This window comes from Chelonia mydas, chromosome 4 (genome assembly GCF_015237465.2).
Source record: "Chelonia mydas isolate rCheMyd1 chromosome 4, rCheMyd1.pri.v2, whole genome shotgun sequence".
In the NCBI taxonomy this organism is placed as follows: domain Eukaryota; kingdom Metazoa; phylum Chordata; order Testudines; family Cheloniidae; genus Chelonia; species Chelonia mydas.
The window spans coordinates 34,560,336-34,576,372 of NC_057852.1; the positions used below are offsets into that span (position 1 = coordinate 34,560,336).

Genomic DNA, 16,037 nt, shown 5'->3' on the forward strand with positions numbered 1-16,037 from the left:
TGATGATGGGTGGGGTAGGAGAAATAAACTAGGAGGTGGTGTGTAGGGACTAATGAAGTTGTGGGAAGACCACTGGAACTGTCAGCGTGGCTGAGTAAACTGTTCGATGGTTAAAGAAATCCTTGTAAAGGGGTTTAAAGGGCACATGGAGGTTGGGAAGAACTCCATATAGAAAGGAGAGACCTGCTCAGAAAACTTCAGCAGAACTTACTGTGATTCTTTCAGTCTTATGAAAGCAATGGGGTGTACAGTTTCTCAAAGGACCGATTCTGTGTCTATGCATTCCACCCCTCCATTCAGAGTGCAACAGGGCCAGTCTTAGACCAAACGGCACCCCAGGCAAGGAGCGTCTTTGATGCCCCCCTCCCTCCATTTGTTCAACTTTTGAATATAGACTACCGGAAACATTTTACTTCAAACATTCTATTTTCCCTTTTGTTGCTAACAACAAAAACAGCACCCCGATCCTGGCTCCCCAGGTGGTCGCCTGGGTCACTTGCCCCTAAATCCAGCCTTTAGTATAATATAAACATGATGGATGGAGCTTTTCTAAAGTTAAAATCAAAAGATTATGATCCTTTTGAAATCCATTACCAGTAAGAATAAAGACGCGCGCGCGTGTGTGTGTGTATGTGTATAAAAATCATAGTAGGGGTGGGGCATGAAGTGAGATACAATAGGAACACCATAGTTTGATGGCCAAAGAATTGCCTATGTCACCCTATAACCGCACATAATAGAGTTATTACCCCAAGAGATAATATAAGAAAATAAAACACAGAAAAATAATTTATTTTGAACCAAAAGTTAAAATTTTATTTTGAATAGCAATATCCCTCCCAAAAAATAAAATTCCTTTTATGTAGTGAAATATCCATTTGAAAATGGCAAAATAAAGCTATTTCTCTTATTATTCTCTCCTAGTTATTGTACACATTTAATCTGATCTGAATAGCAATCTATCTTGAGGTTTAATACTCCAAGAAGCCAAAGGTGTAGTGGCTTTTGAGAAAGCAGAAAAGTCAATCAGAGCTGTGGCGTGGGTGGGTTTGTTTTTTGGCAGATGGGCCTATTTGAAGCTGCCCAGGATTAGGAAGAAGTGGGACTTCTTAGGAATATCATTTATGTAAGGGGAATACTGCTGTATGTCCAATAGCAAAGAGATTCGAACACATCGACTTGGCAAAATGCAGCATTCCACTGAGATATTGAAATTTTAGGAAAGGCCCATTACCTCCCAAGCTGCAGAACTCACTCTGCAAAGCTGATCTAACTTGGGTTGGCATAGCTGGTTATCTTGAAACCTGCTAGGTGGTTTTGGCTCCCTTCGGTGCTGATCCTGCAACTACTTCCAAGTGGGTAAAGATCTCTCTGCCCATGTACAGCCACAGTGACTTTGGTGGAGCTCTGCATGGGCATGGATCCAGTTGCAGGATCTGGGCCTTTTGTCTTTAATTAAATGAACATAAGATGTACAGAAATAAAATAATAGAAAAATATTGAAGATTTCTCCTTATAATTTCTGCAGTTCATTTAGGGAGGGTAATGTGACTAAGGATTAATGACTTTTGTGTCTTCACGGCCTGGTGCTGAGCAACCTCAACACCCATTGTACTTAGCAGGATTTAGGTCTTTTATCACCTTGTAGGACTGGACTCTAAAGGCCTGAACCAAAGCCCACTGAAGTCAATGGATGTCTTTCCATCCACTTCAATGGGCTTCAAATCAGGCCCTGAACGAGAGAGACATCACACCAGTGTTGGAGTTCATCATCATCCATTCAAATTGCTTCCTCTATCAAAGCCAGTTTATTACTATACATAAAGTATACTTATATTTATTTGTATATAAATATATTATACTGTTTTAAGTGGTTTTGAAATACAGGACAGAAAGCAAACAATTAACTTGTTTTGATACATCACATTGCACTAACATACTGTATCTGGCACCCGCCCAGAAAGGCTGCTGTTTTCATAGTCACAATCATTTGTGTTTTACAGTCTGTTACGTAAAACTGATTAGCTGAATACAGGAGGAGTTTACCTCACTTAAGTGTTTGTCAACTAACATATTCTCCCAAGACTTAATTTTATGAGAGAGAACAAACATACTGAAATCAAGTCTTTAGGGTCACAAGCTAAAAACAAATCATAGAACAATTCTGAAGTTATCAAACACTTGAGTGGGACCAAGGAACCACTGTGCAATTAACTACTCAACAAAATGTGTAGGGACAGACCATTTCACCGAAGTATTTTCCACCAGCCACAGTAGTATAAGCTACATAGGATAGATACAACCCATTTACATTAGACTCATTTTTAGAAGGGTTGCTAATCCACATTTTAACCTCTCACATCTAATGTCCTAATTTTAACACCAACCTGCACCCTGATTTGTAAGTGGCTTTTATCAGTAACTATCATCTCTTGGAAAACAGGACAGGATTGCCTTGTCATATCTACCGTAACATACATTCTAAGCCATGATTCCAACTACTCAGGTTGCTTGTTGACTGTATTCCATTTGCATGGCTGTGTCCTTATTTTGTAAGGTAAATGCAGTTGCTAGTTTACTGTGACATTCTCTCCTTTGCATCCAGTCGCTCTTATGCACTATCTGGGAGATCGGACACAAATCACTTGTGACTCTGATGTACAAATGTTTGTAAGCATGGGTTATTTTCCCACAGGCACAACTTAAAGAGTTTTCAGACTTACCCTACTTTTTGACATTTTTATTAACTAGTTGAAAATATTTTCTTTAAATAGTCACTATACAATATCACTGCTTAGCAAGAACAAAATTCTGCTCTTAGCTGCATGAGTGTAAATCTAGAGTAACTCCATTGACTCCAGTGAAATTATACTGGATTTATACTTGTGTAAATTAGAACGGAATTTGGCTCCAGTGGGCTGAATTCATAATTGGTGTAACTTCCTTGACTTCAGAAGGCCAAATGAATCCCATGAACTGCTGCCAACTGTCATTATTTTATCCTAGGTTTACAATACTTAGTGTTTTTCTTACAGTCTGAGCTCCTGGAGTCATGTGACTACAAGAGAATCTTAGCTTTCATGGAAAAAAGATAAGTCTCTAGTCCTCAGGTTTGTAGAGTAAAGATTAAGACTGTGACCCCCCCAAGGCTCCAAATGATGAAGGCAAAGAAAAAGAAACCCATCACTTATTATTTTTAAATCATGATTTTTAGCGCCTGACTCGTGAATTTTGAACAGTTTGAATTGGATGTGTGGTTTTTTGAAAATAAAAAATAAAAACAAAGATTTTTGTATTTGGACTTAATCTAATTTAAAGGAATTGAGACTATCACATCTGAATCCAGTGAAACTTCATCTGTCAAAATTCTACTGTACAGTACTGCAATATTAATAGGACATAAGTAAATGAGTCCATGGTATGGCATCAGATAAAGCAAATGACAGTTCAGTCTTCACTACTGTTCCTAGGCTAGCTTTAATCTAGCTAGCATGGGTATGCCTACCCATGCTATACTTGCACCTTCATTTGCTGTGTAGATGTACTCATAGTGGAGTAAGGTACTACCCCCTGAGTTAAATTCTGGTTTTGTTTAAGTCAATGGCAAAGCTCCCAGGCTTTGAATCTCGCCCTGTATGTTTAAATACAGTATCATTTGTTTTTCACCTTGACAAATTAAACAAAATGTGTAAAATACTGTATATTTTTTGAAAATACTGCACAGAAATAATTGTTTTAAAAAAGTCTACTGTATTATTTCCCCTCTGTTAAACCACTGAGATTAGCCCACAATAGTTTACCTACCTGTGGTCTAGCTTCTTATTTGTAAAGTTTCCTGAGCCTTTAAATAAACATAAAATAAATTAAAATGAATGCAATTTTTCCCCATTACTCAGATAAAAGAAGTGGCATTATAGGGTGAAAATGTTAGCCTCATTCAAGTCAATGGTAAAACTCCCATTGATTTCAGTGGAGTCAGGATTTCACCCCTAATTTCAAAAGACATGTGGGTCACTTTCACCTCCTTTTTATTTCAGCCTGCATAGAAATGATTAGAGACCACAGAAACACAGAACTGAACATCTGAACGGCACAATCCTTGGCTTGTTACTGATGCTTCTGTTCTGACTGAATTCAAGTTTAATTTTGCCTTTTTCATCCTTAATTATTTTGCTTCTCTTCAGTTACTGCTACCTTTCAGCCCAGGGAAAAATGAAGCAGGAGAAAATAGCTTATTGTGCATTATAATTATCTACTTCCAAATCTGTGAAATACCATCGTTTACACCTTTAATTGGTTTTGTCTAATAGCTCCTATACAGTAGTTCTATAATTTAAGTTCATGTCATCTTCATTACTGAATATCACATTTTGCTGTTGGTTGTGTACAGTAAAATAAGGCCAGAACGTCAATAACCTACATAACACACATGTAAACTTGTTTTTCTGCTTGTTATAGTTATGGGTAGGCCCCCAAGGACTTTCTGATTCTTTTAAAAGCGTTCACATAATACGGAATGTAACTTTATTTTTTTTCTTCTTCACATAATGAGACACTGAAAGCCCTTGTCATCTCTAATAGGATATTACGCAGCTCTGGTTTTATGAATGTCAGCACAATTAAAGCCAAAATAATAAAATAAAATAATAATAATAATAATACTTTGTACTGTACAATCTCAAATTAAAGCAAGAGAGATAATGACAACTTTTGCATTAGCCAGAAAATGTGACTCTTTCAAGGGACTTTTTTCTTGTTGACAAGTCACATAACGTGTATATGGGTGTAGCTGTGTATATTCTATGCAGAACAGCAACCCCTATTCTGTTCATCTAGTTCTTCTAATTGTTTAGTTAAACTACCAAACTGATACAATTTAGAATACTACATTAACACATTTAACATCAAGTTTACATACTTGCTTTTTTTAAATACTAGGAACTTGTACACATTTTATTTGGCTTTGTAAGGACTGAAATATTACAGATAATGCAATCTACTTTTCTTTGAAAGAATATGGCTCTTATCAACTAACTCTCTCTGAGGTTCAGAGTGAAATACCTTTTCTTCTATCTTAGCTGACTTGAGAACAGGATGTCTTCTTAAGTGGTCAGCAGGATGCTACAGTACAGATTGTTCTTAATTAAGGATAATTCTCTCCGGACATTAGACTTAAGCTGTTGCAGCAAAATTATTTCATTTAGACTAATTTTTCTATACAAGTCTCAAGAAAAACTATTCCAAGTATGTTTTGATGTAGTATCTCCACATGACCAGAGGAGGGCACTTTAAACATCTTTGCACTGCTCATGAAGCAAATGCAGAAACACAGTGTAACCCAATGTCACATACAGTCCTGCCGAATGCTATTAAGGTTGCAGATATCTTTTTCTGAAGTTCACAAAAATATAAAATATGTACTGTACCACAGGGCTCTATTTTGTAGATAGAGTGCCTATCTCTACCTATCTAGATTTTCTTTTGATTCCTCCCCATTTTCATTTTCTTCAACTTATATTATACTGCTGATTAATGTGAGACTCACAGATAATTGTTAAAAATATTTTGGGGTTCTCTCCCTCGCCCTCCCTACCCACTGCTCTGTTGCTAGCCCGAGGTAATTTAACAGAGATTGATTTAACCCTCTGTCTTATTCTACTGCAGAAATTCCTTGACTTTGATTGGAAAATGCACTTGGAAAAAGCACTCTCTGAGATATGATATGTATTGCAACAGCACATCTCATCACATTAAAATCTTGTAAAATTACTGCTCCTCTCTGCCTGCTCAAAGCATTGATGTTGCATACCAGATCTGCATACACAGCATAGTACAGAGTGGGGAAATCAATCTTTTATCCACTAAATTCACTACCGCAATGGAGTTCAATGACTTTCCATAACAAACATTCAAGATAGCCATTCATTTTTCACTTTGGGGCTAAACACGTCAACCCTTTAGGATGAGGTTTTTAATTCTGTAACTGTACTGGTATCATAGACACAAACAGTTTGCTCTCTGCTTTGTTTTGTTCAAATTTAATGCAGAAAAAAGATTAGAAAGGATATAGAAATAATTTGTTTTTAATAAAAGTCTTTCTTCCATCTTTGGGGAAGAACAACGCTTATTTTTTCTCCCACAAAATGTTATTTTCTTTCCTTTTTCAGAGCTGACAGGTACAAGAAGGAAGATGTCTTTCCTCAGCAGTCCTTTGAGATGGAGTAGAATTCAATGAGTCCTCACCATGATAGGATCATAAACTTACTGGTTTAAACCAACCTAGCTGTCCCTAAGCTGCCAAGTTTTAGCTGCACCATTCATGTTTCCTTGTGCCATTTTCTTTTGTTTGTTTTTATTTTGTTTTTCTTGATGACCCTGAGCTATGGCTTCTGTCTTGTTTATACCACTAGTCAGCCTTCCTTGCTTTTCTGGTTTTGCCGATGTAGGCCTCAAAGAAGAAATGGCAGAATAACACGAAGTAGCTGAGGTACATGAGAGAAGACCAGATGATGTTCTGAACATGGGAGTGGCACTGCCCCTGTTGCATCCAGGAGAAGACCAGGTAATTAACTACACAACCAATCAACATCTGAGTGATCTGTGATAAGGTGATGAACATGGCAAACTTGCGTGAGACTCTGAAGCCAGCAGCCCGCAAGGCATAGTAAGAGTACATAACGGCGTGGACCCCATAGTTCATGGTCATAAACCAGCCACCACCAGCCACCATGTCCTTGTAAGAGTACCAAGAATAAAGCAGCACCGTAATGTGGTGGTACCAGTGCAGGAAGATGAGCTTCTGTTTCCTAAGAATAATGAATATTGTATCTCCTGTAAGAGAGAAGACGGGGGGGGGGGAGGGAGGGGGGAGAGAAATATCAGAAACAAATCAAACTACTTTGTAATTCTTATGTTCTGCCAGGTTTAAAATGGTGGGAAGTTATTTAGATTGTAGCGTTTTGATGAAAACCTTGGATCTAAACACCCCATAACTTTATTGGAGTTTAGAAACTACTTCTGTATGTATGTCCAGAGCCAGATTTTACAAGTGTCTCTTTGTCTTTATGATAGGAAACAAAAACTCCAGGTCCAAACACTGTCTGTACTTGGGGCGGGGGAGTGTCTTTGTTTGAAAAGAACATAGGATCCAATCTTTGTGGCATGGGTAACTGCTATTTTAAAATGCTACTGCTTAATTCAGAGACATTCTCTGCTCAGGAGGCAATCTGTGAAAGTCTCTCATAAGCACTGTATTTTTGACTTGTGTTTTTACGTTTTGAGCACAAGCAATGTCCATTTGTCTGATGCAACTTCAGGAAGCAGTGGTATTTAACAGACACCGGGAAACCACGTTGAACAAACCAAAAGCTAATGATAGTAAGGGAAGACTGACGATGTGTTGTCCCTGAGGTTATAAGGCAGAAAATTCAAGTCAACATTTTCAAACCTAGGTGCCTAAAATTAGACTCCTAATCCTATATTTAGGCACATGAATGAAAGTATCTGATTTTCCAACCCCTGCTCACATGAAAGTCAATGAGAGTGGTAGCTGCTCAGGTGCCTAAATAGGGATTTAGATGCCCAAATTTAGACATCCCTACCCCCCAGGTTTGAAAATTCCAATCACAGAGCGCAAAGATTTTGTATCACTGGATCCTGGCATATAGGACAAAGTGAAGAAAACTCCTTATGGACCCATCCTCTCCTGTGTCTGTTTGCTGGTGGAATTACAGTAGGGTGAGAGATGAATCAGGCTCTGTGGAGTTACACAATGCAGTGACAGTCATGAGTGACTGAGGGAAGAGTTTGTGCCATTGCGTTTTCACCAATAAATATCTAGTCACCTGTGGCACTCAGTGTTAACAGAAATAGGAACAGGAGGGACTATACTAAAAATGTTTTTGTAGCAAAGTTCTGTGTCTATGTAACTATTAAGAAATCTGTTTAATGTACATGTCTTCAGAGTTTATATAAAGAATATTGTGACTTGAGCAAACTATTGTCAAATCGTTCACTGTTGATCTACACAAAGGTCATTAACAAACAAAGAAAGTGAGTCTCTCTGCAAGAGAGGTTTAGGTTTTTCTGCTTTAGGTTTTTCCCTCCATGCAAGCAGGATTTTTTGAATATAACTGCCAGAATTGTTAAAGGGACTGTAGTGATTGGGGCGGGGGGAGGTGAGAGAATATAACATAAAACAATGAGTACGGTCACGTTTTTCAAAATGATTAGTGACTTTGAGTCCTCAGTTTTTTGGCTGCCCAACTTGGGACATCGGCAATGGGGCTGATTTTCAGGGGTAGGTGCTCAGCAATTTAGTTTAATAAGGTCCATTTAAGATGCCTCAAAAACCTGAGCCAAATCACTAATTATATTTGAGAATCTTGGTTGCACCTTCCACTGAAACTTCACTCAGAGCTCGCACCCAACCAGGCCTGAGGTTTTGAAAAGTTTCTGGGACTTTTTTCTGCTATTGGTTGTCATTTCCCCACATTTCTGCACTTCCTGGTTGTGGCTTGACTAAAAGTACTAAATAATGGAAATCGTAAAAAGAAAAGTCCTCTGCTGTTTCTAGCCAAACTGGAGCAGGAAGTACCAGACATCTCAAGGGAGAGCCTGCTCTCATGAGAGTTTGAACTCATTTTTTAAGACTCAGGTCAATAAACTCTGTTCTCAGTAGCTCCATTAATGGCAATGGAGTCATTCTGGATTGACTGACTAGTGTGACATCATCGGGCTCAACAGGCTCAAACAGTCTGAATAAGTATCTGAATGCTTGAGACTTATACAAATCAACCTGAAACAGCTGCATTCCCTTATTACTATGCAAAATGCTACTGTATATGTAACCTGTACCACTGGAGACGGAGTGCAAGTGTGACCACTTCCTGGTTTTAGAGAGAAAACGAGGTAATTTTGAAATACCTCATATCCCTTTCCTCCAAATGCTCATGCTGTTGCTGCAGAAAGATATTTTAGTCTTCTTCCCCTTACTGTTTCTTTCCTCTCTTCCTGCTGTTTGCCACTACTGTACTGATCTTCGTTATTTTATTTATATTCATATGCTCTTATTATAGACAAAAGGAGTACTTATGGCACCTTAGAGACTAACCAGTTTATTTGAGCATGAGCTTTCGTGAGCTACAGCTCACTTCATCGGATGCATAGCATATCGTGGAAACTGCAGAAGATTCCACGATATGCTATGCATCCGATGAAGTGAGCTGTAGCTCACGAAAGCTCATGCTCAAATAAACTGGTTAGTCTCTAAGGTGCCATAAGTACTCCTTTTCTTTTTACGAATACAGACTAACACGGCTGTTATTATAGACAGTGATTTCTAGGGGGGGAAGTGTCAAGCATGAAGCACAAAGTGTGTTTATAGGTGCATATATCCTTGAAGAATCCAAAAGATGAACGTTAGTGAGGGGTGGAACTGAACCTATGCCTTACATACTAAGGCTACAGTTCCACTCACTTCTGTTTGCTTCATTAGCTGCAGGAACGCTGAGTCACATTTGTTAGCACCTACATTTCTAGCAGATAGTTCCTGATTTTAACAAAACCAAATCTAAGTGGGTTTTCATGTAATTCAAACAGTAAGAAACCAAAGAGTCTGAAACAGCATGAAGGGGGCTGTGTGTCTTCTTGTCTCATGAGCTGTATAAAATTGCTCATCTGAAATCCACTGAATTGAGTTTGCTGCTGAAATGCAAACCTATTCCTGCTGTTTATCTGTATTTAGTGAATTCTGCTGCTCTGTGAGGTTTCAGTAACCTGCAGCCTCAGAAGTGAACTGGAGGGCTGCTGAATCGTTGTCCCCTACTTTGTATTAAGGCCATTCTCTCTCACACTAAGAAGTCCTATGAGCAGCAAACGTATAGGCTGGGTACTAAACATACTCTAGCAAGTATATTCTTTATAGCCTTACAAAAATTGCTGGAGAGAAAACCATTTACAAAATCTGCATCCAATAGGAGGGTGGGTGGAACAACTACAATACTATGGGAAAGGTTTTTATTTTCTGTCTGCAAGAAGCAAACTGCCAACTAAGCTTCTGGTGTGTTGGGAGGGCTGGGGGGAACACACAATGTTCATGTGTGTACACACACAAAATAAGGACAAATAAAACAGAACTGAGGTAGAGTGGGACCTGAAGCCTCCTGCTTCCATAGCTTGATGTTATTGTGTGTGGCTTCCAGATTTATATACAGTAAGGCAGACGCTGAATGACCCTGCAAAGCACTCTATTAATGTTTACCTGTAATCACTGACCGCTTCAGACACGGGGCACCCTGTACACTCTAACAGTGAGTTTTTTGCACGTGGTTATTTATGGGACAGGCCTAGATAAGGAATGGAGGAATCTAGTGTATTGCTCTATATTGGGTTCAGGACCTGTCCCCATGTAATCAGTCAAAGTACAGTGATAAGCCGAAGGCTACAACTTTCCCTTGACGCTGGATACAGTCAGTATGATGTCTATTCTTGGCTATTGAACCTGTGACCTACAGAGCTTAACCGTGAACCTCAACAGCTTGAGTTTAAGGATCCTGGCTGAAAGCTGTAACAGATTCATCTCTGCTGCAGACAACACATAGAGGGGGGACACTGAACAATGGGTTACATCAGGTTTTCTTGACCTGCTGACTAATATGTATGTTCCTGAGCTACCAGCTGCACAAAGCTGAATAGCCCCAGGAACCTAGACCTAAAACCACTTCTATTTCAAGATGGAACCTCTTTGGTTCCTTCCCCACCCCCAATTTCTACTGATCCTAGGTGGCTTTTAGGGTGGTTTCCCATGGCCATATGGAACAGTCAACCACTTCCTCTCCTTATACTCCAGTATGGATAACTTTCTTCTGGCTGAACATTCTAGGAATTTCTATTAAACTTTATTTTTATTCTGAACAAACTGCATCAGGAGTACGGGCTTGATTCTGCCTTCACTTATGCTGATGTAAGTGAAGAGTAACTCCACTGAGGTTAATGCCATTTTACTGGTGAAAAGCTCATAGCAGAGGATGTATCAGATCTTACGTATATCTCTATGTTGGTTGCTGTTCAATTTCAGTCAAGAAGTCGTGGTCACTAGCTCAGTGGCCAACATCCAGCCCTGCTTGGTAGCAGACTAGCCAAAAGCAACTGATTTTTAGTTATGTTCAGTGAGTTGATGGTCACTAGGTGCCCACATCACCAAAACCACAAACACTAACTAGCACCTTTCAGCCATCTCAGCAGAGACCAAGGACCGAAGACAGACCTACAATTTCAGTCCTGCATGTCATCTGTCTAGATCAGGCTTGGGGTATATTAGCAGGGTAGTATGGGGGAAGCTTGAATTGCCAGTGCCTATCCTATATCTGAGAGTGCACTTCATGGTCCAGCACTGCTGAACTAACAAACGTAACAAGTACTAAATTTAGAAATAGGGGGCAAGGCCCAACTATTTTGCAGGAGGCCTGTGTATATGATCATTAAAGTAAAGGAATGAAGTTTCCAATGCCCTGGCTGGTACAACCATTAGATAAATGCTTTTTTATCCCTAGATAAGGTGAGAGGAGAAACAAGGAACCCTATGAAGAGATAAATGAAAAACAATACAACGTGGGCTTATTTGCCACTGTCAGTCACCTCCTATGGGAGGGGAAATTGCCCCAGCAAGAATATTTTGCTTAATCAACAGGTGACGGACTGCCCCCAATCTAGCAGATAACACTAGGTAACTCTCACTTCCACAATGAACCGCTAATAGGGGTTAGGTTGTCCCTAATCCTAGCATAGGTGTACAGAAATAGTGGGGAAAACAAGGGCACAAAAGGTTTCTCTGCCTCCTTTCATACCCTCCAAAAAAGTCAAGGAGAAATAAGGTCCCCTGTGCCTGGGGGAGCACAGAGACTGCTCCATCCATTGCCCCTAGTAGTACACTGTGCCCCAGAGAGGGGGCTGTGAGGTAAAGGGCCATGAGCCTACTTGCCCTCCACACTGGCCCACGGAGTTAGCTGGGAGCACAGGGAATGAGCAGGTTGTATCATCTCAGGAGTACTGGAGAGCTATGGGAGGGGCACAATGCATGGGCTTCATGTGGTTCTTTAATGTCCCCAACTCAGAGCTGTGCTAAATGCCATGGGTTAGCCCAGGAGCATGAGTTAACTACGTAAAAACCCAAGCTTGCATAAACTGAATCAAAACTGCTGAAAATTAAGGTGAATTGACCTGAGGGGTTTGGGAATCATCTTGTTCAACTTTTCATGGCTCTAATCTTAGCGCAACTGAGCTTAAAGCCTAGTGACTGAGGAATATGGGGGTTTGGGGTTTGGCTTTTTTATTTACAAGCCTGAAAAGTGCACTGAAAAGTTTCAGCAGCACTGAATGGTCTGCCTGTTTTCTGCATAAACTCTTTTGCCCAAAATGTGCACATTAAACAAAAACGAGAGCAGGTACTCACCTAGTTCGGGTGCTTTGCTTAGCACAAATGCGTACGCCCAGAATTTGCTGACAGGTCCATTGTAAAAACTCTGGTCACACACTGACTGCTTCAGGCCTTTGGTCATCAGAATGTACAGCATATAAGCACCAGTTCGAACAGCACCAAATATACTTCAGAATAGAAAGAGAAAATAAAGAACATTCAGTATATACTTAATATCTAAACTTAATCACTTCAAATCATTATAGTAAAAAGCTAGTGATGATCTTAATTATTAGCACTTTGGGGCCAAATATTGATTCAGGTGTATAGCTCGAGTAACTTCACTGCCTTCAAGAAGTGATTCTGAATTTCCAGAGTGAGTGCAGAATGTGGGTGATCTCATTGTTTTATTGGACTGAAATAATACCACTGGTGACCGTCTGGTACAGTCATGTCAGCTCCCTTCTTTCAGTCCTAGGGAAGTGTTACCTCAGTTGTCAAGAGTGGATGGGAATGTCTCCTTTAACTCTTGAATGTGCAACCTGCAGAATTTTGATCTTGCTGGCTGGGAAACTTCACAGCCCACAAGCAGTGAGTTTAATAGCAGCTTGCATTTTTTATTGTTATTAACTCCCTCCTCTGGGTTTCTCAGTATGTTCCGTCATCTGTTTTCTATGCCCCAGTCCTGCAATCCTGTGCCCAGCTAGAACTCCACTGACTTCAGTGGGGAACCTGCTTCAAGAGAGGAGCTTAAGCATGTAAACTCTTTTGGTAGAGGCCCTGGCTGGCTTCATTTTGTGTCTCAGACACCACCTGGCACATTGTTTGCTCTTAACTCATTACTAATAGAGGAACTGACAAGATAGCACTAGACGAATTCATTTCATGAGACACACAAATCACCCTCATTTCCTTAAACCTGTTTGGACAGCCAGATATGTTGTGTTCTTTCAGTGAGATATATCAGGATGTACATTATGGTGTTAATTAGCGTCACTGATGGAAGAGCTCATTTTAGATTACAACTGGCACACAGGTAGCACTATTGAAACGGCTTCGCTTCAGCAACACCAGCTGTACCATCATCTAGTAGCTAAGCAGGTCTCCACTTTGCAGCCCCTAGCCGTTGGCTCAGTAACCAGAAGGATGAAAGGCCATTCTGGATGCATTACACTCCGGCTTGAAAACCGAATGTGGAGAGAGACTCAAAGGCTTCTTTCTCACCCTGCTTGCTAAGTTATAAGAGCACTCATGCATACTGGTTCACTGAGTGGCTTCACTAGCATTTCTGAAGTCATACTTTGAGGAACTTTAAGTAACACAAACAGCCTGAAAAAAGTTCAGGCCTTTCACCCTCTGAACGCTCAGGCATGCAGAATTCACCACACTGGATCCCTGTACCCCACCACTACCCCACATCACCTCAGCCAATGCTGCCTTGCATCGCTGTGCCCCGTCAGTGCCCTGCATCACTTCAGCCAATGCTACCTCACACTGCTGTGTGCCAGCACTGCCTTGCATCACCTCCCCACATCCTTGAGGTCCATCGTTGTCCCACAGCACCATGCCCCATCGCTGCTCAGTTTAACTGCAACACCTCCCTCATCACTGTGACTCATCCCTTCCCAGCATCATATCCCCGCTCCCTACCTCACATCACGTTGCCTGACATCGCCACATTGCCTCCTCCATACCTGTGCCCCATTACCAGTGCCCTGAACCACTGTTCCCAATCACTGGTTTGTGATATTGCCCCCATCACTGCTCCACATCACCTACTCCATCAGTTCTCTGCATCTCTATGCCCCTTCACTGCTTGGGGGCACTGCCCCCATTACTGTGACCCACCAGAGCCTCCCTTCACCTCCTCCATCACAGTCTCAGATCATTGTGCCCCCATCACCGCTGTGTCACTGCCCCCATCACCTCCTCCATTGTCCCTCATCCCTGTGACCCATCACTTCCCTGCATTCACCGCTTGGCCCATGTCTCCCACTCACCTCATGGTCCCCTGTCATGGACACCCACGTGACAGGAAGAGGGGTGATGTGATGGATTTGACTATGGAAATGTATGCATATAGGCAGTACATATTAATCACACATGCAAAAAAAAGAGGAAATAAAGTGCACACTTTTAAAAGTGTGGGTAATCAGCCATTGGGACAGCTCACCTAGAGTTGTGGTGGATTCTCCATCACTTGCAGGCTTTAAATCAAGACTGGATCTTGCCAGAGATATGCCTGAGCTCAAACAGAAGTTATGGGCTTGAGGCAGAAAATACTAGTTGAGTTTCTATGACCTGTGTTACACAGAAGGTCAGGCTACACAATTATAATGGTCCCTTCTGGCCTTAAAATCTGTAAATCTATTAATCTAGGTCTTTATATCATTTTTATAAAGTCTCTTGACTTCTAGACCTATAACATTAACAGGTATGTGTAAACTGATCATTGCAGGCCAGCAAAACACCATCCCCACCCTCACCGCCATATACAGCATTGCACAAGAACATTGTACCAGACATTACAGTGGTTTTTAACTTCCTGTGGAGCATCAAGTACTGGGCTCTTCATCTGTGCTGCACATGGAGGGAAATGTTGCTTCTTGACTCCTGCACTGATCACCTTATATCTTGAAGCATGAGGTTTGGGTATTCTATTAGTATATATAACTACAAGTGTTATTAACGTACAAGTTATCCTGTTCTTCTAAAAGTCAAGCTTCAAAAGGCAAGTGATATGATGGTGATATCATCATTTGTATTACAATAGCTATTAGGAACCCAACTCATGGACCAGGACCCCATTGTGCTCGGTGCTGTATAAACACAGAACAAAACAAAAACATCTCTATCCTTAGCATCTACCTGGACCTTATGGCCTCTCTTTTGTGTAGGGTTGCTTTCTTGTAGAACCTTTTTCCCAACATGCTTTTCTCATATCTTTCTGGGGCCACCCTTTAACTTTGGCAGAGACGGACAACTGCAACCTTAAAGCAGCTATATTGAAACTGGGTGCTCCTTGCTGTATCTCCTCTTCTTCCAGCTAGTAAGTATTCTAACTCCTGTTTTGCTTTCCTTTTCTCAGTCCTGAGGAGACAGCACAGTCTCAGTTATTTGAACTGATGGTTTCCTGCAGCAGTGAATTCTACAGGCTGACTGGGATAGCTAGGTTCTTGTTTCATTTAAGAGTTGGGTGGGAAAGCAGAGATTAGTGGGTTCAGATGGAACATGTCCTGGATGTGCAGTACCAAGCAGTCTAATGTCAGCTCTGAAGCATTTGCTGACATGAAAATAAAACGGGGAAGAAAAATCAGAGAGAAATACCCTCTATTATAAAGTGAAATAATTGCAAGCAACATTATGTCCATTGCTCTTTTAAAAGAATCATGTTTTAATAACATTTGCAAATCAAACAGGTTTCTGAATCATGAATTTAAGCTCAGATCAGAATATTGTCTGTCTAAAATAACAGACCAAATTCTGATTGAGCTAACACTGATGTAAATCTGGAAACTGAAGGAGTTGCTCTAGATTTATATCCAAGTAACAGAGCAAAATCTGGCCCCTAGGGCGTACTGATCAATTCTTAGTTTGGCATGGATGAGATCACATAGATCTT

General features: G+C 40.6%; 1 protein-coding gene across 2 annotated transcripts in view; it reads right to left on the minus strand.

The window, feature by feature from the left end:
* Positions 1-794: 794 nt before the first annotated feature.
* ELOVL6 (ELOVL fatty acid elongase 6) overlaps positions 795-16,037 on the minus strand; it is a 125,362-nt gene continuing 110,119 nt past the window's right edge. Inside the window, exons 3-4 of one of the 2 annotated variants that reach the window (XM_037897048.2) lie at positions 12,452-12,603; positions 795-6,831 (exon numbers count right to left, since the gene is read on the minus strand). In XM_037897048.2, the coding sequence (XP_037752976.1) occupies positions 6,407-6,831; positions 12,452-12,603 (577 nt within the window). In that variant the 3' untranslated portion in view covers positions 795-6,406. The remainder of the gene's footprint in view (positions 6,832-12,451; positions 12,604-16,037) is intronic. The other variant, XM_043545636.1, reaches the window with a different exon arrangement.